This window comes from Budorcas taxicolor, chromosome 10 (genome assembly GCF_023091745.1).
Source record: "Budorcas taxicolor isolate Tak-1 chromosome 10, Takin1.1, whole genome shotgun sequence".
Taxonomy (NCBI): domain Eukaryota; kingdom Metazoa; phylum Chordata; class Mammalia; order Artiodactyla; family Bovidae; genus Budorcas; species Budorcas taxicolor.
The window spans coordinates 99,506,703-99,523,891 of NC_068919.1; the positions used below are offsets into that span (position 1 = coordinate 99,506,703).

Consider the following 17,189-nt stretch of genomic DNA (forward strand, 5'->3'; position numbering starts at 1 on the left):
AGGCTGCAGTCCATGGGGTCGCTGAGGGTCAGACATGACTGAGTGCTAAACTTTCACTTTTCCCTTTCATGCATTGGAGAAGGAAATGGCAACCCACTCCAGTGTTCTTGCCTGGAGAATCCCAGGGACGGCGGAGCCTGGTGGGCTGCCATCTATGGGGTTGCACAGAGTCGAAGACGACTGAAGTGACTTAGCAGCAGCAGCAGCAAATAGCATACTAAAAAGCAGGGACATTACTTTGCCAACAAAGGTCCGTCTAGTCAAGGCTATGGTTTTTCCAGTGGTCATGTATGGATGCAAGAGTTGGACTGTGAAGAAAGCTCAGCACCAAAGAATTGATGCTTTTGAACTGTGGTGTTGGAGAAGACTCTTGAGAGTCCCTTGGACTGCAAGGAGATCCAACCAATCCATCCTAAAGGAGATCAGTCCTGGGTGTTCTTTGGAAGGACTGATGCTGAAGCTGAAACTCCAATACTTTGGCCACCTCATGCTAAGAGTTGACTCATTGGAAAAGACCCTGATGCTGGGAGGGATTGGGGGTAGGAGAAGAAGGGGACGACCGAGGATGAGATGGCTGGATGGCATCACCGACTCGATGCACATGAGTCTGAGTGAACTCTGGGAGTTGGTGATGGACAGGAAGGCCTGGTGTGTTGCAATTCATGGGGTCGCAAAGAGTCGGACACGACTGAGCGACTGAACTGAACTGAACTGAAGGGAGAAATAGCATGAGGTGGTAGGTCATAGACCACCTTCTTAGAAAGAACTCGAAAGGAAGTTCAGAGGGCTGACGCGTAAAGCATCCTGCAATTTCCTGATGTCAGAATGCAGTGGGAGGAGTAAGGGTCTTGAGGGAGGCAGAGGTGAGATGCAGCCTGTTTGCAGCTCCTCTATGGTGGTGGTGGTTGTTGTTCAGCCTGCTCAGTCATATCCGACTCTGTGTGACCCCATGGACTGTACCCCGCCAGGCTCCTCTGTCCATGGGATTTCCCAGGCAAGAATACCGGAGTGGTCGCCATGCCCTCCTCCAGGGGATCTTCCCGATCCAGGGGCTGAACCGACATCTCCTGCAAATCTCCTGCACTGCAGGCAGATTTTTTACCACTGTGTCACCGGGGAAGCCCTTATGGTTGGACTTCACCTCAAAATAAATGTAAAGTCCCTGTGGGAATGGGTGAGTTGGTCTTCCTTTTTGCTTTTTTTAACTTATTGAATAACTGAAATGTGTAAACACTAGGAAGACTGTAACAACCACACTCCCGTATTATACTCCTTAGAATTAAAAGCCACTCACATCTCATCATGTTTGCTTCCAGTGTTTTTACAAAAATAAAGCACTACAGCTAAAGTCACATTTAACCAAGTGACATAGAGGCCACCTCCAGTGCATTTGAATCGATCCTTCCAGAACACTGACATGCTTATACAAAAGATTCTTGTGCGGTGAATGCGTGTGTGTTTCATGCCCATGATGGCACGTGGCAGCATATGTAATATGCACGCTTTGCATCGTGTGTGCTGCCCCTTTGCCCTTTCAACTCAGCGTTGTTTTCTGAGTTGACGCTGTACTGTGGATGTATATCTGACCCATTCCTTGTGGAGGCCATTTCATGGGATGGATTGGGTGCCCCCAGAATTCCCATGTTCAAGTTCTAATCCTTAGTGCCTCAGAATGTGACTATTTGGATGAAGGATCTTTAAAGAGATAATTAGGTTAAAGTGGGGCCATTAGGGTAAAGCCTGATCCGATATGACTGGCAGCCTCATGGAAGAGGAGATTAGGACAGAGACACAGCGAAAGACCAGGTGAATTCAGAAGGAACCCAGCCGTCCACGAGCCACAGAGCGCGGCCTCAGAGGAACCGACCCTGCTGACGCCTAGGCTCCAGAACCGTGAGTGCAGACTTCTGTCGGCTAAGCCACCTGATCTGCCACACTTTCCACGGCAGCCAACTAGACCAACACCAGCAGCAAACTGCTCCACAGAAGGCACAGGCTGCAGCGGGCTTCCCTCACGGCGCAGCTGGTGAAGAATCCGCCTGCAATATGGGAGCCCTGGGTTCGATTCCTGGGTCAGGAAGATCCCCTGGAGGAGGGAAAGGCTACCCACTCCAGTATTCTGGCCTGGAGAATCCCATGGACAGAGGAGCCTGGATGGGCTGCAGTCCACGGGTCGCAAAGAGTCGGACACGACGGAGCGACCTCCACTTCCACAGTGCTTTAGCCACTGCTCTCATGGTGGACGTTCCTCTCATGGTGGACGTTTAGCTGGAAACAGCGCAGACATGTATCCTTGCCCATGGCTTCTGGTGCGTACATGTAGGAGTGCCTCTAGGGTGATGCCTAGAAATGGAATCACTGGGTTAAATGAGACGCGCATTTTCAAACTTTCAAGATGCTGCCAGACTGTTCTCTAAAGCATTTGCATCAGTTCTTACTCTCAATGACAGTTAGTTCCCCCACACCCTAGCCAACATCTAATATCCTCAGACTTAACAATTTGTGCCAAAATGATTGACCCCCCCAAAAAAAATGTACTGCCTTAATTACTTTCCCTAATTACATATGCCCTGGAGAAGATAATGGCAACCTACTCCAGGATTCTCGCCTGGAGAATCCCATGGACAGAGGAGCCTGGTGGGCTACAGTCCATGGGGTCGCAAAGGAGTTGGACACAACTTAGCAACTCAACAACAAGAACCATTATATATGACACTGGCTACCTTTCCACACATTGCCCTTTCTTATTTCTTCTATAAATTCTCAGTGCGTATCCTTTGTCTGTTTTCACTTTAGATTGTACGTTTTCTTTCACCTGACTTGTGGGAATTATACACGTCTCAGGTAACAATCCTCTGTCTGCTAGCTCTTTCGTAAACCCTTCTCCCAGGCTACCATTTGTCTTTTAATCTTGCTCATGGCGTTATTTTGACAAAAGCTTTCTAATTAGGTGTAATCAGATGTATCTCTATGTCTTTTTTGGTGTCACCTTAAAAAAAAACACCTTTCCTCTCCCCAATTCATAATTAATTTTCTCACAATTCTGGCATTTTCTTATTTTTTTTCTAACAGCTCTAGAACATTTTGCCATGTTTAGATCTTCAGTACATCTTTATTTCTGTGATGGGGATAGGTAGGACTTTCTAATTATTTCCTCTGTGAGAGTCAACTGTCTCAACACCACCTATTGAAATAGCAAATACTTACTCTAAAAAAAAGCCTCAGTAAAGCCCCCACAGACGGTCTCATTTTAAGTAGTGTAATTTCCTGCTAACTCCTCCAAAATGTATTAGGAGGAAAATGTGCCCCAAGGTAAGTAAGTTGACCTAAATGGGTATTTGGATATGAGCCAAGCAAATGCTACACATTGTCTGCCAAAAGAAAAGGGTTTTGATGTTGGAAGAGGTGATGTCAAGCCCTTCTTGCTGACAGTCACTGGATAGTGGGGCCAGGTGTCTCTCCGGGGCCATTCTGAGTGCAATGATTCAGCCGTCAGCGGCGTTTGGAAGGCTTATCTTTCCGCTGTCCCCGGCCAGTGGATGTGTCTCCTGCCCCTCCGGAGCAGTGACCCCTCCCCTCTGGAAGGACATGCTGAAGCTACAGAATCGTCTCTGGAGATGGGAGGATGTGTGCTTGTGCAGAGGCTGATTTTTTGACTGAATTCCCCCCTTTTTTGACTAGCTGCGTGTAGTAGCCACTCAAGATAATAATTTATTTTTAAAGCCCCAAAGGAGAAAAAGACACTATGTCATTAAGACACTAAGTAAACTCAGGAGAAAACATGCCTATTCTGCTTAAGAAAAGAAATATTGATGAGAACTTTTGTGGGGAGTAGTTTGAATAGAAATTTATGTTTTACCTTAATTATCTGAATAATGGACACCAGTGGTTTTCAGATATTTCTTAGCTACAAAAACTTTGTTCAAACTAGACTTTTCTCAGAAGACCAACATGTAGAATTGATGAAAATGAAGCAAGCTTGTTTAAAATGGGAATCCCCACTGAGGGTCTTTGGCCGGGGAGCTTGGTGGGACCCTCAGGGCTCTTTAGAGTACACTGAAAATCCTCCTTTAAAGTCAAGATATTGGAGACTTAGAGATCAGTTATAATTCTCTTTTTCACTTGCATCACACAGTAATTCTACTTCCTCTCTGAGATTCACAGCGCTGTGCGTCTGTTCATTCTGCAAACACTTCTTGACACGCCTGATGTTTTCCAGGCCCTAGGATAGGCAGCCAAGAGGAAGAGATGATGGGATGGGAATACCAGACCACCTGACCTGCCTCTTGAGAAACCTATATGCAGGTCAGGAAGCAACAGTTAAAACTGGACATGGAACAACAGACTGCTTCCACATAGGAAAAGGAGTACGTCAAGGCTGTATATTGTCACCCTGCTTATTTAACTTATACACAGAGTACATCATGAGAAATGCTGGGATGGAGGAAGCACAAGCTGGAATCAAGATTGCCAGGAGAAATATCAATAACCTCAGATATGCAGATGACACCACCCTTAGGGCAGAAAGTGAAGAGGAACTAAAAAGCCTCTTGATGAAAGTGAAAGTGGAGAGTGAAAAAGTTGGCTTAAAGCTCAACATTCAGAAAACGAAGATCATGGCATCTGGTCCCATCACTTCATGGGAAATAGATGGGGAAACAGTGGAAACGGTGTCAGACTTTATTTTGGGGGGCTCCAAAATGACTGCAGATGGTGACTGCAGCCTTGAAATTAAGACACTTACTCCTTGAAAGAACAGTTATGAACCAACGTAGATAGTGTATTTAAGAGCAGAGACATTACTTTGCCAACAAAGGTCCGTCTAGTCAAGGATATGGTTTTTCCAGTGGTCATGTATGGATGTGAGTTGGACTGTAAAGAAAGCTGAGCACCAAAGAATTGATGCTTTTGAACTGTGGTGTTGGAGAAGACTCTTGAGACTCCCTTGGACTGCAAGGAGATCCAGTCCATTTTGAAGGGGATCAGCCCTGGGATTTCTTTGGGAGGAATGATGCTGAAGCTGAAGCTCCAGTGCTTTGGCCACCTCATGCAAAGAGTTGACTCATTGGAAAAGACTGATGCTGGGAGGGATTGGGGGCAGGAGGAGAAGGGGACGACAGAGGATGAGATGGCTGGATGGCATCACTGACTCGATGGATGTTGAGTCTGGGTGAGCTCTGGGAGTTGGTGATGGAAAGGGAGGCCTGGCGTGCTGTGATTCATGGGGTCACAAATAGTTGGACACGGCTGAGCAAAGAGTTGGAGGTGGTGGGGTCTAAGCCTAATCTCAAAGCGTGAGGAGGGGAGTGCTGAAGGTCGGGGAGGGCGTCCCAGCCTCCACAGACGGCAGGGGGAAGCTGGGGGGAAGCAGGCTGGCGGATCAGAAGGGTGGGGCGGACAGTGGGGGGTGGCCTGGGGAGACGCACGAGGCATCTGTTGGCAGCAGCAGGTGCTGAAACTGGAGAGGAAGGGAGGAGTGAGCTGCTGCGTGCCTGGGGGACCGTTCTAAGTTTGGACTTGGAAAGCCACGAGGAAGAGATTGAAGGGTCTTAAGCAGGAGATTGACATAGTCATGTTTGTGCTTTGGAAGGATCCCTCTGGCCCAAGCGAGCATTGAAAGGGGATGTGATTAAGGCAGGAAGGCTGGCTAGGAGATCGGCGCAGACATCCAGAGAATGATGGGCTGACCCGAAACCGAGCTGCAGAGATGAAGCTGGAGAGGGACAGAACGCACGGGATGGTGTTCAGAGGAGGAAGACAGAGGTGTCTGGAGGATCCTGGGAGTCTGGGTTTGTGTAACCAAAAGGGGGTGGGTAATCAGTGCCATTTAACATGGCAAGAAAGATGGGAGAAAGGGCTGGAGGTAATAAGTGATGAGTTTCAATGGGGCAGGTGTTTGTTTGAAGTACCTGTGAGGTGTCAAACTAGAGGGGCCCAGTAGGCAGTCAGATATCCACTTCTAGATCTTGGGGGAGAGATCTTGGATGGAGGGCACGATTTGGGAGCCAGCCTAAGTGTGATGATAATGGTGGGTCAAAAAGGTAGCTAACATTCTTGACAGACTGGAAACAATATGGAGAGAAGAGTCCCGAGAACAGGGCAAGGGGACCCTGGGGAGCAGACTGAGCTGGCGCAGCAGAGAGGGGGAGGCAGGGAGGGTGTGGATCAAGGAAATAAGGGGGAGAGTCCTGGGGGAAAGGGGTCATGGCAGGTTCAGATGCTGGCTGGGAAGAAGAAAGGGCAGGACTGTGATGATGAAGGAAGTACGAGCTAACCCGGGTCAAGGATTATCTAACTGCACGATAGAAACACCTGGGGAATCTTTCTAAAATAATAAATCCTGGGTTATAGACTTCATTGGTCTAATGTGGAGCCTGGGCCAGAATATATCTTTAAATCTCCCCAAGAGAGCCTAGCATGTGGGCACAGCTGGGGACCCCATTCCAGTTATGCCCTGTTTGAGCCCCAGAGGATTGAAGCAGGCTCCCCTAGGAGAGGTCAGACGGCTCTCACATTGACCCATGGTGCTGGGTCACGCTGGAGAGATGAGCAGGAGAAACAGAGTCCGGCCAATTAAAATGCATCTACATGGACCCAGGTCTTTTTGGTAGAGACAGGTCCTGAAACTGGGGAAACACCAAAGGTGGGTCCTCATTGCTGATGAAGGGAATTTCATTGGGCTTTCCCAGAATGTAAGAGCTCTGTCCCCCAGCTCAGGCCAAATTTATACCCACCAAATGTCTTTCTGGTGAATAATTAAGCTTTACTTGGTAATTTAAAAGTTTCACATAGTTTTCGAAATTTGAAAGGAGATAAAAAAGTTCTACAGAAGGCACATTCTTCCTCCTCAAATCATCTCCACCCATAACCACAGCCCAGAGCCAGCCACTGGGTCATTTCTGTTTGTGCGTCTTCTGGTGGTTATCCCATAACTGTAAGTAATATGCCTGCATCTGTCTTTCATAACTGATCCATGCTGTACATTACTTACCAGTAACTGAAGAGGAACATTTACTCACTCGGCTTTTACTTCTTTTCCCTGCCAAAGTCTAGTGCTCTCTGTATTATTTTTAATTCTTCTTTGGGTTCCTTTTATAAGAGTACACTTTCAATTCAATTTCTCGTTCCACGGACTCAACACAAAATTTCTTACCCCCACACAGTGTGAGATGAAGAGATCAGCTCCCTCTTCCCTTTCACCTTCTGTCAGTCTGATCTGCGCATTTCCACTGTTCTGACAGCATCACACTCTGTTCTGTAACCCTAAGTCCTCTCTTCTTGGTCTGTAGGTTAATTCTGAGTTGAAAACCAAAACACACGTTACTGCAAGCAGGCAGATGTCAGTCCCTGGAGAGCCAAGGCCTGCGCCAGCACCACGCCTCTCTCTGTGGGTCCAGCGTCACAGCTCTTGGGTGACTCAGGGAGTGCTCCCAGCAGCACGCGCCGCTGCTCTTTTACTACAGTCCACCCGTGACTCGAAATCATGGTTCACTTTAGCTTGCCTCCTTTGGGACCACAATTCTCTTGTACCCTTTGGAGGTTTTCCTGAAAAAGCCACTCAGTCGTGTCCAACTCTGTAACCCCATGGACCATACAGTCCGTGGCATTCTCCAGGCCAGAATACTGGAGTGGGGAGTCTTTCTCTTCTCCAGGGGATCTTTCTGACCCAGGAATTGAACCGGGGTCTCCTGCATCGCAGGCAGATTCTTTTATAACTGAGCTATCAGGGAAGCCTTAGACTTCTCTTTTTTCTTACTGAAAGAAGAAACATATTCTTTCTTCACCACGTCACAGACATTTCTGCGTCCTACTCATCCCATCTCAGTAAGAAGACAAATTGAGGGCATTTAATTTGTCTATTTGTCTCTTTACAGAGATTTCTTGGAGTCCAGTTACTTCCTGCTTCCAGTTAAACCTGGGAAAAGGGATGTTCGAGATAAAGAACATTTTGATCACTGCAAATGGCCAGTCTCGTTGTAAACAAATCAGTCTGTTGTGTATTCGTTAGTGTTGTCTGAATTTAGTTACATGACCTTGTCATTAGAGATGCTAATTATCTATGGACACATAAAAAACATTCAGGTTCTGAGCCTCAGAGACTAAGCATCAGACCCTGAAGGTAGCCACTCAGGCGCCCCGCAGGCTGGCCACAGTCAGCCAAAGCCCTGCAGGGCACTTGCAGCGGACACTGCCGTGTGTCGCCAAGACGCGCGGAAGGGCTGAGGCATTCCGCCTCTCGCCGCGGTGCCAGACGTCTCCGAGCGGCGGCCACCTTCAGAGCTCACCTGGGCAGAGGCCTCTTCTGCAGCTGCCTTGAACTCCCGTTCCGTTTTCTGCCCAATCTTTCCCTTTCTGACGGGTGCTGTTCCCACAAGCATTTCCCAAGAAACATCCTGCCCCGAGTCTGTGTTCTGAGGAACTGTAGCTACAATCCGTCTTTTCTCTCATACATAAACAAGCCAATATAAGCGAAGACGAACACAGAACTGAGCTTCGCCTTCCCCCGAGAAGGAAGGGGGCGGTGAGGCGCAGGAGACCACAGGGCCTGGAGCGGCGGGGCGGAGGGCGCGGGAATGGCGGCTGGGAATCGGCTGCGGGAGGCCGCGCACTTCTAACCTCGGTTCGCCTATTGCGTCTGAACCAGAGGCCATGAGAGAGGGTGGGCTGGGGAGACGGGGACGGTGCGGTCCCGACCGCCTGCCCCCGAGGACGCCTGTCTCCATGCGGCCAGCGCCCCCGATCTAGCAGGCGGTCTCGCCCTCTGGCGCGCCCGCCCCCTCCCCAGCCCCAGGCCAGGCCCCGCTCTGCGGACTCAGACGCCGGCGGATCCCGCGGCGCCCTCCTCGCCCGGAAGAGGCGCCCACGCTCGCTGGGGTGACCGACTTCCGGTCCCGCCGCGGCACTTCCGGCCTGGACCGACCGCCTCGCCGCCCGCGAGCCCCTCCAAGTGTGCCTGGCCTCGACCTGCTCGTCAGCTTCCCACCAACGATGGGGTGGGCAAGACCTTTTCCCCCGCACAAAGACAGATTTGCTGTAAACGAAATTCTCAGGGAACCTATATCTATATTTTTTTTTCATTCAGAATGAGAACTTGAATCCCAAGGGGAAATGTGCAGCCTTGTAGCTTAGATAACCAGCTTTGAGAAGGGGCGGGAGCTCTTGGCTCAGAGACCACACACCACAGTCTCTGCCCCCCACTCCACCCCGCTTTTGCCAGCTGGGTGACCTGGACCGGGGACTCACTAACTCTAGCCCTCAGTCTCCACATCTGTAAAACTGTCACAGGAACAGTGCCTATTGAGCAGAGCTTGGACAACTTTTATGGAAAATTGAGGGAGACAGCCATGAAGCCCCACTGGCACCCTGCCCAGCGTGTGGTGAGCACAGAGCAAATGTGACCTGGGATTGTTGAACTTTGTTTATTTTTTTCTAATATTTTCTTTTTTTGAATTTATTTTTTAATTGGAGGAAAATCGCTTTGCAATGCTGTGTTGGTCTCTGCCATGTCACAGCAAAAATCAGCCGTTATCACACATGTATCACCTCCCTCTTGAGCCTTCCTCCCCTTCCCCACACCCCCGGGGCCATCTCAGAGCACCGCACCAGGCTCCCCGGGGTCAGTGAACTGGCACTGTTTCGGTTGCTAAAATGATACTGCTTGGGCCTTTGTGAGCAGCAGCTGTATGGAGTCAGCTTTGTGTTTTATTCTCAAGTGATGTTCCGCTGCTGCTGCTGCTGCTACTGAGTCACCTCAGTCGTGTCCGACTCTGTGCGACCCCACAGACGGCAGCCTACTAGGCTCCTCTGTTCCTGGGATTCTCCAGGCAAGAATACTGGAGTGGGTTGCCATTTCCTTCTCCCCCTAAGGTTTCCAGCTCTGGAGGTCTCCACAGGCTATAAACCCGAGGAGGTGTCATGTGGGAATCAAAATCCAGTCTATTTCTCTTTGGTGAACACTTCTGCTGCCCCACGAAGATGCCTGCCTACTCCATGTGGCAGATTCGTCTTTCGGAATCGTCGACGCAGAGGCTGACCTATCAGCCCCCCACATCCCCGGCATGATGTCCGTCTCGGGTGGAACGCGAAGGCTGACCGGGGAGAACCTGTCCTCTGGGGACGAGGCTGCACTCCGCCCCTACCCGCCCTTTTTTCCTGCCCGTGGGTTTCCTTCTGTCATCTTATTTTCTCTTTGTCATTTTTGCTTTTTTCTTCTAGATGATTGTGGGTTCTTTTTACATATGAAATAAATGACATATGATTAGTCTAGAAAACACAGGAAAGCAAAGAAGCGGGGAACGTGACCCCACAGCCTTCGGCGTGCATTCCCTAAAGCACCTGGGCGTGCACGCACGTTTGTCTCCGTGAAGATAAAGTCATACGGGAGAGACTGATGGTTCCCCATCAGGGTGACTTTTGTCCCTCTTTCAGGGGACATTTGGCACCCTTGGGGGATGTTTTGGGTTTCCTTGGTGGCTCTGTGGTAAAGAACCTGCCTGCTAGTGCAGGAGATGTGGGTTCAATCTCTGGGTCAGGAAGATCCCCTGGAGAAGGAGGGGACCACCCACTCCAGCGTCCATGGGCAGAGGAGACTGGCGGGCTACAGTCTGCAGGGTCGCAAAAGAACTGGACTCAACAGTAAGAGTGGAGATGTTCTCGTTGTCAGAACTGGGGCAGGTGGTGCTGCTGTGTCTCGAGACAGTGGCCACGGACGCTGCTGGCCCCCGACGCCGCACAGGACAGCCCCACAACAGCCAGCTGTCCAGCCTCAGCAAGCAAGAGGGCCGAGGTTAAGGAATGCTGGGCTGGCCCAGGCTTTAGCAGACCACAGCACCTGCTGAGCATCTGCCTGTTCTTGTGAATGAACTTTCACTGGAACACAGTGCTGTCCGCCTGTCCGCATGCTGTCTCCGCCTGCTTTGGCCTTACCAGGGCAGCTGAGGACTTGTCACGGGGACTGTGTGGTCCGCAGAGCCTAAAGCAGATGTGACCCACACGTGAACGTTTAAGTTTTTCTAGTATCCACAGTTCTTTAAACTACCAGGACTACTCAATAGCAAAAGAAGCAACCCATCTGAAAAAAATGGGCGAAGGATAGGAACAGACATTTTTCTAAAGAAGACATGAAAATGGCCACCTGGTTTGTGAAAATATTCTCAACCCTAATCATCAGGGAAATGTAAACCGAAACCACGAGCTATCGCCTCGTACCTGTTAGGAGAGCTGAAGGGACAAAGAGAAAAGGTAAGTGGTCCTGATGCAGAGAAAAGAAAACCCCCCTGCCCGGGTGATGGGCGAAATTGGTGCAGTCACTATGGAAAATGGAGAAGGAAATGGCAGCCCACTTCAGTTTTCTTGCCTGGAGAATTCCATGGGCAGAGGAGCCTGGCAGGCTACAGGCCGTAGGGTTGCAAAGAGTCAGACACGACTGACCAATGAACACTTTCACTATGGAAACCAGCATGATGGTTCCTCAAAAATTAAAAATAGAACTACTGTGTGAGCAGCAATCCCTTCTCTAGACAAACACAACCACTGGTAGATCATTCAACCTAGACCCTGAAGTCATTGTCACCTCAAGGAGAGGTCTGCGCTCTCATGTTCATTGTAGCATTATTCACAATGACCAAAATACGGAAGCAATTCAAATGTCCATTGACAGATGAATGAATATAGAAATTATAGTATATAAAGTCAATGTAATATCATCCAGCCTGAAAAAATGAGAACTTGCCATTTGCAACAACATGGATGTACCTGGAAGACATTTTGCTAAGTGAAATAATACAGATCTGAAAAGAAAATTACTGTACAATCTCATTTGTATGTGGAATCTCAGAGAAGTCAAGAAACAGGGAATAGAACGGTGGTTACCAGGGTTGGGGAGGTGGAGGAAATCAGGAAATGTGGGTGAGACGGTACACAGTTGCATCAGAGAGCACACGTAAATGTTTAAGCCTCCGAAAGACACTGTGTAATAATAACACCTGCCTTCCCAGAGATCAAACTGCCAACACCCGCTGGATCAGGGAAAAAGCAAGAGCGCTCCAGAAAAACATCTATTTCTGCCTTATTGACTATGCCAAAGCCTTTGACTGTGTGGATCACAATAAACTGTGGAAAATTCTGAGAGAGATGGGAATACCAGACCACCTGACCTGCCTCTTGAGAAATCTGTATGCAGGTCAGGAAGCAACAGTTAGAACTGGGCATGGAACAACAGACTGGTTCCAAATAGAAAAAGGAGTACGTCAAGGCTGTATATTGTCACCCTGCTTGTTTAACTTCTATGCAGAGTACATCATGAGAAACACTGGACTGGAAGAAACACAAGCTGGAATCAAGATTGCCGGGAGAAATATCAGTAACCTCAGATATGCAGATGACACCACCCTTAGGGCAGAAAGTGAAGAGGAACTAAAAAGCCTCTTGATGAGAGTGAAAGAGGAGAGTGAAAAAGTTGGCTTAAAGCTCAACATTCAGAAAACGAAGATCATGGCATCTGGTCCCATCACTTCATGGGAAATAGATGGGGAAACAGTGTCAGACTTTATTTTGGGGGGCTCCAAAAATGACTGCAGATGGTGACTGCAGCCATGAAATTAAAAGACGCTTACTCCTTGGAAGGAAAGTTATGACCAACCTAGACAGCATATTCAAAAGCAGAGACATTACTTTGCCGACTATGGTCTGTCTAGTCAAGGCTATGGTTTTTCCAGTAGTCATGTATGGATGTGAGAGTTGGACTGTGAAGAAGGCTGAGCACAAAAGAGTTGATGCTTTTGAACTGTGGTGTTGGAGAAGACTCTTGAGAGTCCCTTGGACTGCAAGGAGATCCAACCAGTCCATTCTGAAGGAGATCAGCCCTGGGATTTCTTTGGAAGAAATGATGCTAATGCTGAAGCTTCAGTACTTTGGCCACCTCATGGGAAGAGTTGACTCATTGTAAAGACTCTGATGCTGGGAGGGATTGGGGGCAGGAGGAGAAGGGGATGACCGAGGATGAGATGGCTGGATGGCATCACCAACTCGATGGATGTGAGTCTGAGTGAACTCCGGGAGTTGGTGATGGACAGGGAGGCCTGGCGTGCTGCGATCCATGCAGTCACAAAGAGTCGGACACGACTGAGCGACTGAACTGAACTGAACTACCAGGTGGTCATGAGGATTAAGTGAGCTGGTACATGTAACCAGTTTTATTAACAGAGTCCCAGGGACGGGGGAGCCTGGCAGGCTGCCATCCATGGGGTCACACAGAGTTGGACACGACTGAAGTGACTTAGCAGCAGCAGCAGCAGTATTACATCTGAATCCATCTCCAGCACTCTTATATCAGTTTAAATACACTTCATATATATATGAAGTGACGTGAAGTGAAGTTGCTCAGTCGTGTCTGACTGTTTGTGACCCCATGGACTGTAGCCTACCAGGCTCCTCTGTCCATGCAAGAATTTTCCAGGCAAGAGTACTGGAGTGGGTTGCCATTTCCTTCTCATATATATATATATATATATATATATATATATATATACACATATATATATACACATACATACATACATATATAGTTGATCTTATTTTTCACTGAAATGTTTAGGACAATAAATGATCACTTGTATCAGTTAGCTTTCACTTGGTTGTTCCGTTGTAACAAACAGCCCGATAGTCTCGGGGCTTACAAACATATATTTCTCACTCTCATCCAACGTGAGGACCTGGGCTGCAGGAGCAGCACCTTCTGGGACCGTGGCGCTCTCAGGCAGACAGAAAGGGACGCTTGATCAAGAGGCCGGGTGAAGCCCCCACAGCCTCTGCCCTCACCTGCCACCCGCTCTCTTCTGTCCACGTGTCAGTTTGTGCAAATCATGGCATCCAGCCCGGTATCAAGGGGTGGAGAAGCACGCTCCAAGCACAAGAGACCCGGCAAGCCACACGGCAGTGGGTGGCGGCAGAAAGGGGGAGCAAATGGTTGAGAACAGGACTATAATCTACCGCACCAGTCAGCCCAACCCAGCTAAGTTAGGCTAGTTATCGCTTCCAGCTGCCTGAATGCAGGGACCCTTCTACAGGCTCACTGTGGTGCTCAAGGGAGCATCACGGCTCCTGCCCCCTAAGACGCCAGATGGCAGATGCTGAGCTGCTCTCAGGATGAGATGCTCTCAGGACAGACAGATCTGGAGAGACCAAGCTTAAGGCAAACATGGCCACACCTCCACTCCCTGCATGAAGGACAATCAATGAAAAAACTTTGCACCCAAAGAAATCATTTCATCATCAACCAGCTAGGAAACGGTAAATCCCTGGATGCTCTTGCAGCCATCAAGGAGATGAAAGGGACCTCAGTTCTCTAGGCAAGATGGTATGACGGCCCCCTCCGAACAGGAGGAAGCGGGGCTCACGTGCGAGCTGCCTCCCCTCTGTGATCAGTGTTGCTGCTGTGCTGTTGCCAAGTCAGGCCCAACTCCATGACCTCTGGACTGCAGCACACCAGGCTCCTAGTCCTTCACTGCCTCCTGGAGTTTGCTCAGATTCATGTCCACTGGTGAGTTAGTGATGCCATCCGACCATCTCATCCTCCGCTGTCCCCTTCTGTGTGATCAGCAGTAGCTATCACCACCATCACCATCATCACCGCCAGCACCACCGCCTTTTAATGCCCAGCCAGCTGCCATGCTTCAGAACCAGCCAGTGGCGCCCTGGTTTCTCAAAGGGCTGTCTCCATCGTAGAGAACGGACCCCTGACTGGAAGGAATGGGCCACCGGCTCTGGCTGCCTGAGCAGCTGGAAAACCACTAAGCTACTTGCAACTGCATAAAAGTGTGTAAAATCCAACATGAGTTTTGGAATTAATAAACGTAGTAAATTACAAGCCTATCCCACTCAAATGTAAAAGAAAGCATTCTAGGAACACGAAAATCAAAAAGGAGAAATGCCTGTTTCCTGCAGTAAGTCACTTTAGGTTTGAATCACTTATTTATATAACAAGCCTTTCTGGACTGATTAAGGGAACTGCCAGTTACACTCACCAACCTTTCTTCAGCTTACAGAGGGGCACGTTCCTTCTTGTTTCACCTGGGAGTGCCTGGCTGCAGACTCGTGTCCTGACCACCAGCCTCTCCCCCTCGTTGTCAGCTTCTGGGAGGATCCAGGGCGCAAAGCAGGACACGCTCATCCCAAACCCACAGCAGAGGAAGAAAAGCAATGGGATCCTTTCCATCCCACAGGGCCACCGAGCCTGCCTGAGCCTTTGAAAACGGTCAAGAATGAAAGTCCAGTATTCTCTCCTTCATCCATTTTTAAAATCTCAATCTTTCAAGGCCCAGTTCAAACCCCACCTTTGCTGTGAAGCGTTTCCAAACCACCCCAGGTGAGTGTCATTTTCCTTCCTCTGAGCCCCAGCTGCTATCTCCTGACTTTACCCACCTCTTGGATGCTGTCTCCACTCCTGGCCATGTTGGTTAATTTTCTGAGTAGACTGGAGCAGGTAGTGACTCTACAGATTCATTCCAGTCTCCTTCTAGGGTTCAGAGCAATGACTTCCGGGTGAGCCTGTGATCCCAGGAGGACCACTCAGCATCTGCTCTGCATAATTAAAAATGCATCTTGGAAGAGAGGAGCTCCTGTCTTCTCCTGGGTTGGGAGCTATAACGAGATCTTAAATCTGCAATTTTTGAGCCCCATCTTCTCCAGATTGCCTCAGAACGCCCAGACTGAGAGATGGAGAGCTCCAAGGGCATGGTGTGAACCGCATGCAGGTGCAGCTATGCCTGAAATTCTTAGCCCAGACTTCCCAACCATGTGAGCAAAGAGATTCCTTTTTCTATGTCAGTGAATTTGAGTTGGCTTTTATCATCTACAACCTAAGGGACTAATATGGTCACTCAGACCTCCTGAAGAAAAAGGATGCTTAGGGACTTGCTTGGTGGTCCAGTGGTTAAGAATCCACCTGTCAATGCAGGGGACACAAGTTTGATCCCTGGCCAGGTTAGATTTATTGTTATTCATTGTTATACTTCCTTTGACTAAGATCAGAGCTCTTGTGGGCTCCTGAGCGGCACTGTTTGCTGGGGTCGGCCTGGGCCTGCTTCTCCCCCGGACCCTGACTAACACGGGCACCCACCTCCCACAGTCGCCTTCTTTGTAAGCAGAACAAAAACATGGGAAGCAGGGACTGGCTTCTTTCAAGACCCACCTGAGTTCAGGGGAGGCGCCCCAAGCACTTGAGGCTGCCGTGGACGGAAGCAGAGTGAAACTGGGGGCGTGGGGCGGGGGGAGCCTGCTTCTTAGTCCACGAGTTGGACCAACAGAAATGCTGGTCGTGATGTAGGGAATTTTCTGGGCAAAAGATGAGTGTGAAATAGAACTCCCTTTTAAAAACACATGAAAGAAAACAAGTGTGTCTCAAGTTGAAATTGTAGACTTGTGTTTTCTATGTATTTTCCATTAGACGGTGAATAATCGGATATAAATCATTGGGTGCAATCACATGGATCAATCCCAGGTCCCCTTCTGCACCCAGGGACGGCTGTTTCTGATTAGCGGGAAGCCCACTGCCCCGCCGAACAACGGGCTCCTCTCCGCCCGCCGAGGACAGGAAATTAAGCCATCAGGCGTCTTGCCTACTTTCCTCATGCAATCCTCAAGCTGGAAATCCATCAAATATGAAAGGCAGAAATAAAAATTGGGGCCAAATAGGAGGAAGTCGGAGATGCAGTTGAATTCCACATGTCTCTCAGTTTATCCATAAATGTTCAGCATTTACTTTGGAATTAAAATCCCTGCTTTACAGCAGATATTTTATAGATTGGCAGTACTCTGGGTGGTAAGAAGTTTGTATCAAAGCACCAACTATTTCCTTTAGCAACAAATCTGCTTTTATCTATGAAAATATCAGGAAATCATTTTGAGTCAAACAACCAAAATAAAGGCAGCAGAGTTTGAAATAAATGTTAGGAAAATTGTGTAAAACATTACATCAACACCCCTGGCACTGTTGAAAAGCAAGATTTCTGAATCCAGTGAGTAGCTGAAGAAGAAAATTCAATTCCATTTTTTCACTTTGCCAATTGTATAGCACTTCATTTAAAACAGACTCTCTGAAGAATCGATTCAAATTAGCTGTACAGTTTTCCCTCAAAGAATCTGCTTTAAAATAAATAGAATCGGAGCATGAGACATAATAAGTGAGCATA

General features: G+C 48.7%; 1 protein-coding gene across 3 annotated transcripts in view; it reads right to left on the reverse strand.

Moving 5' to 3' along the window:
• Window positions 1–559: 559 nt before the first annotated feature.
• EFCAB11 (EF-hand calcium binding domain 11) overlaps window positions 560–17,189 on the reverse strand; it is a 214,550-nt gene continuing 197,920 nt past the window's right edge. The window contains exons 6-7 of one of the 3 annotated variants that reach the window (XR_008199996.1): window positions 6,992–7,296; window positions 560–2,343 (exon numbers count right to left, since the gene is read on the reverse strand). Coding sequence is in view for 2 of the 3 variants with exons in the window: in XM_052646722.1 (XP_052502682.1) it covers window positions 7,197–7,296 (100 nt within the window). In the remaining variant the exon portion in view is untranslated. The remainder of the gene's footprint in view (window positions 2,344–6,991; window positions 7,297–17,189) is intronic. The other 2 variants (XM_052646722.1, XM_052646724.1) reach the window with 2 other exon arrangements.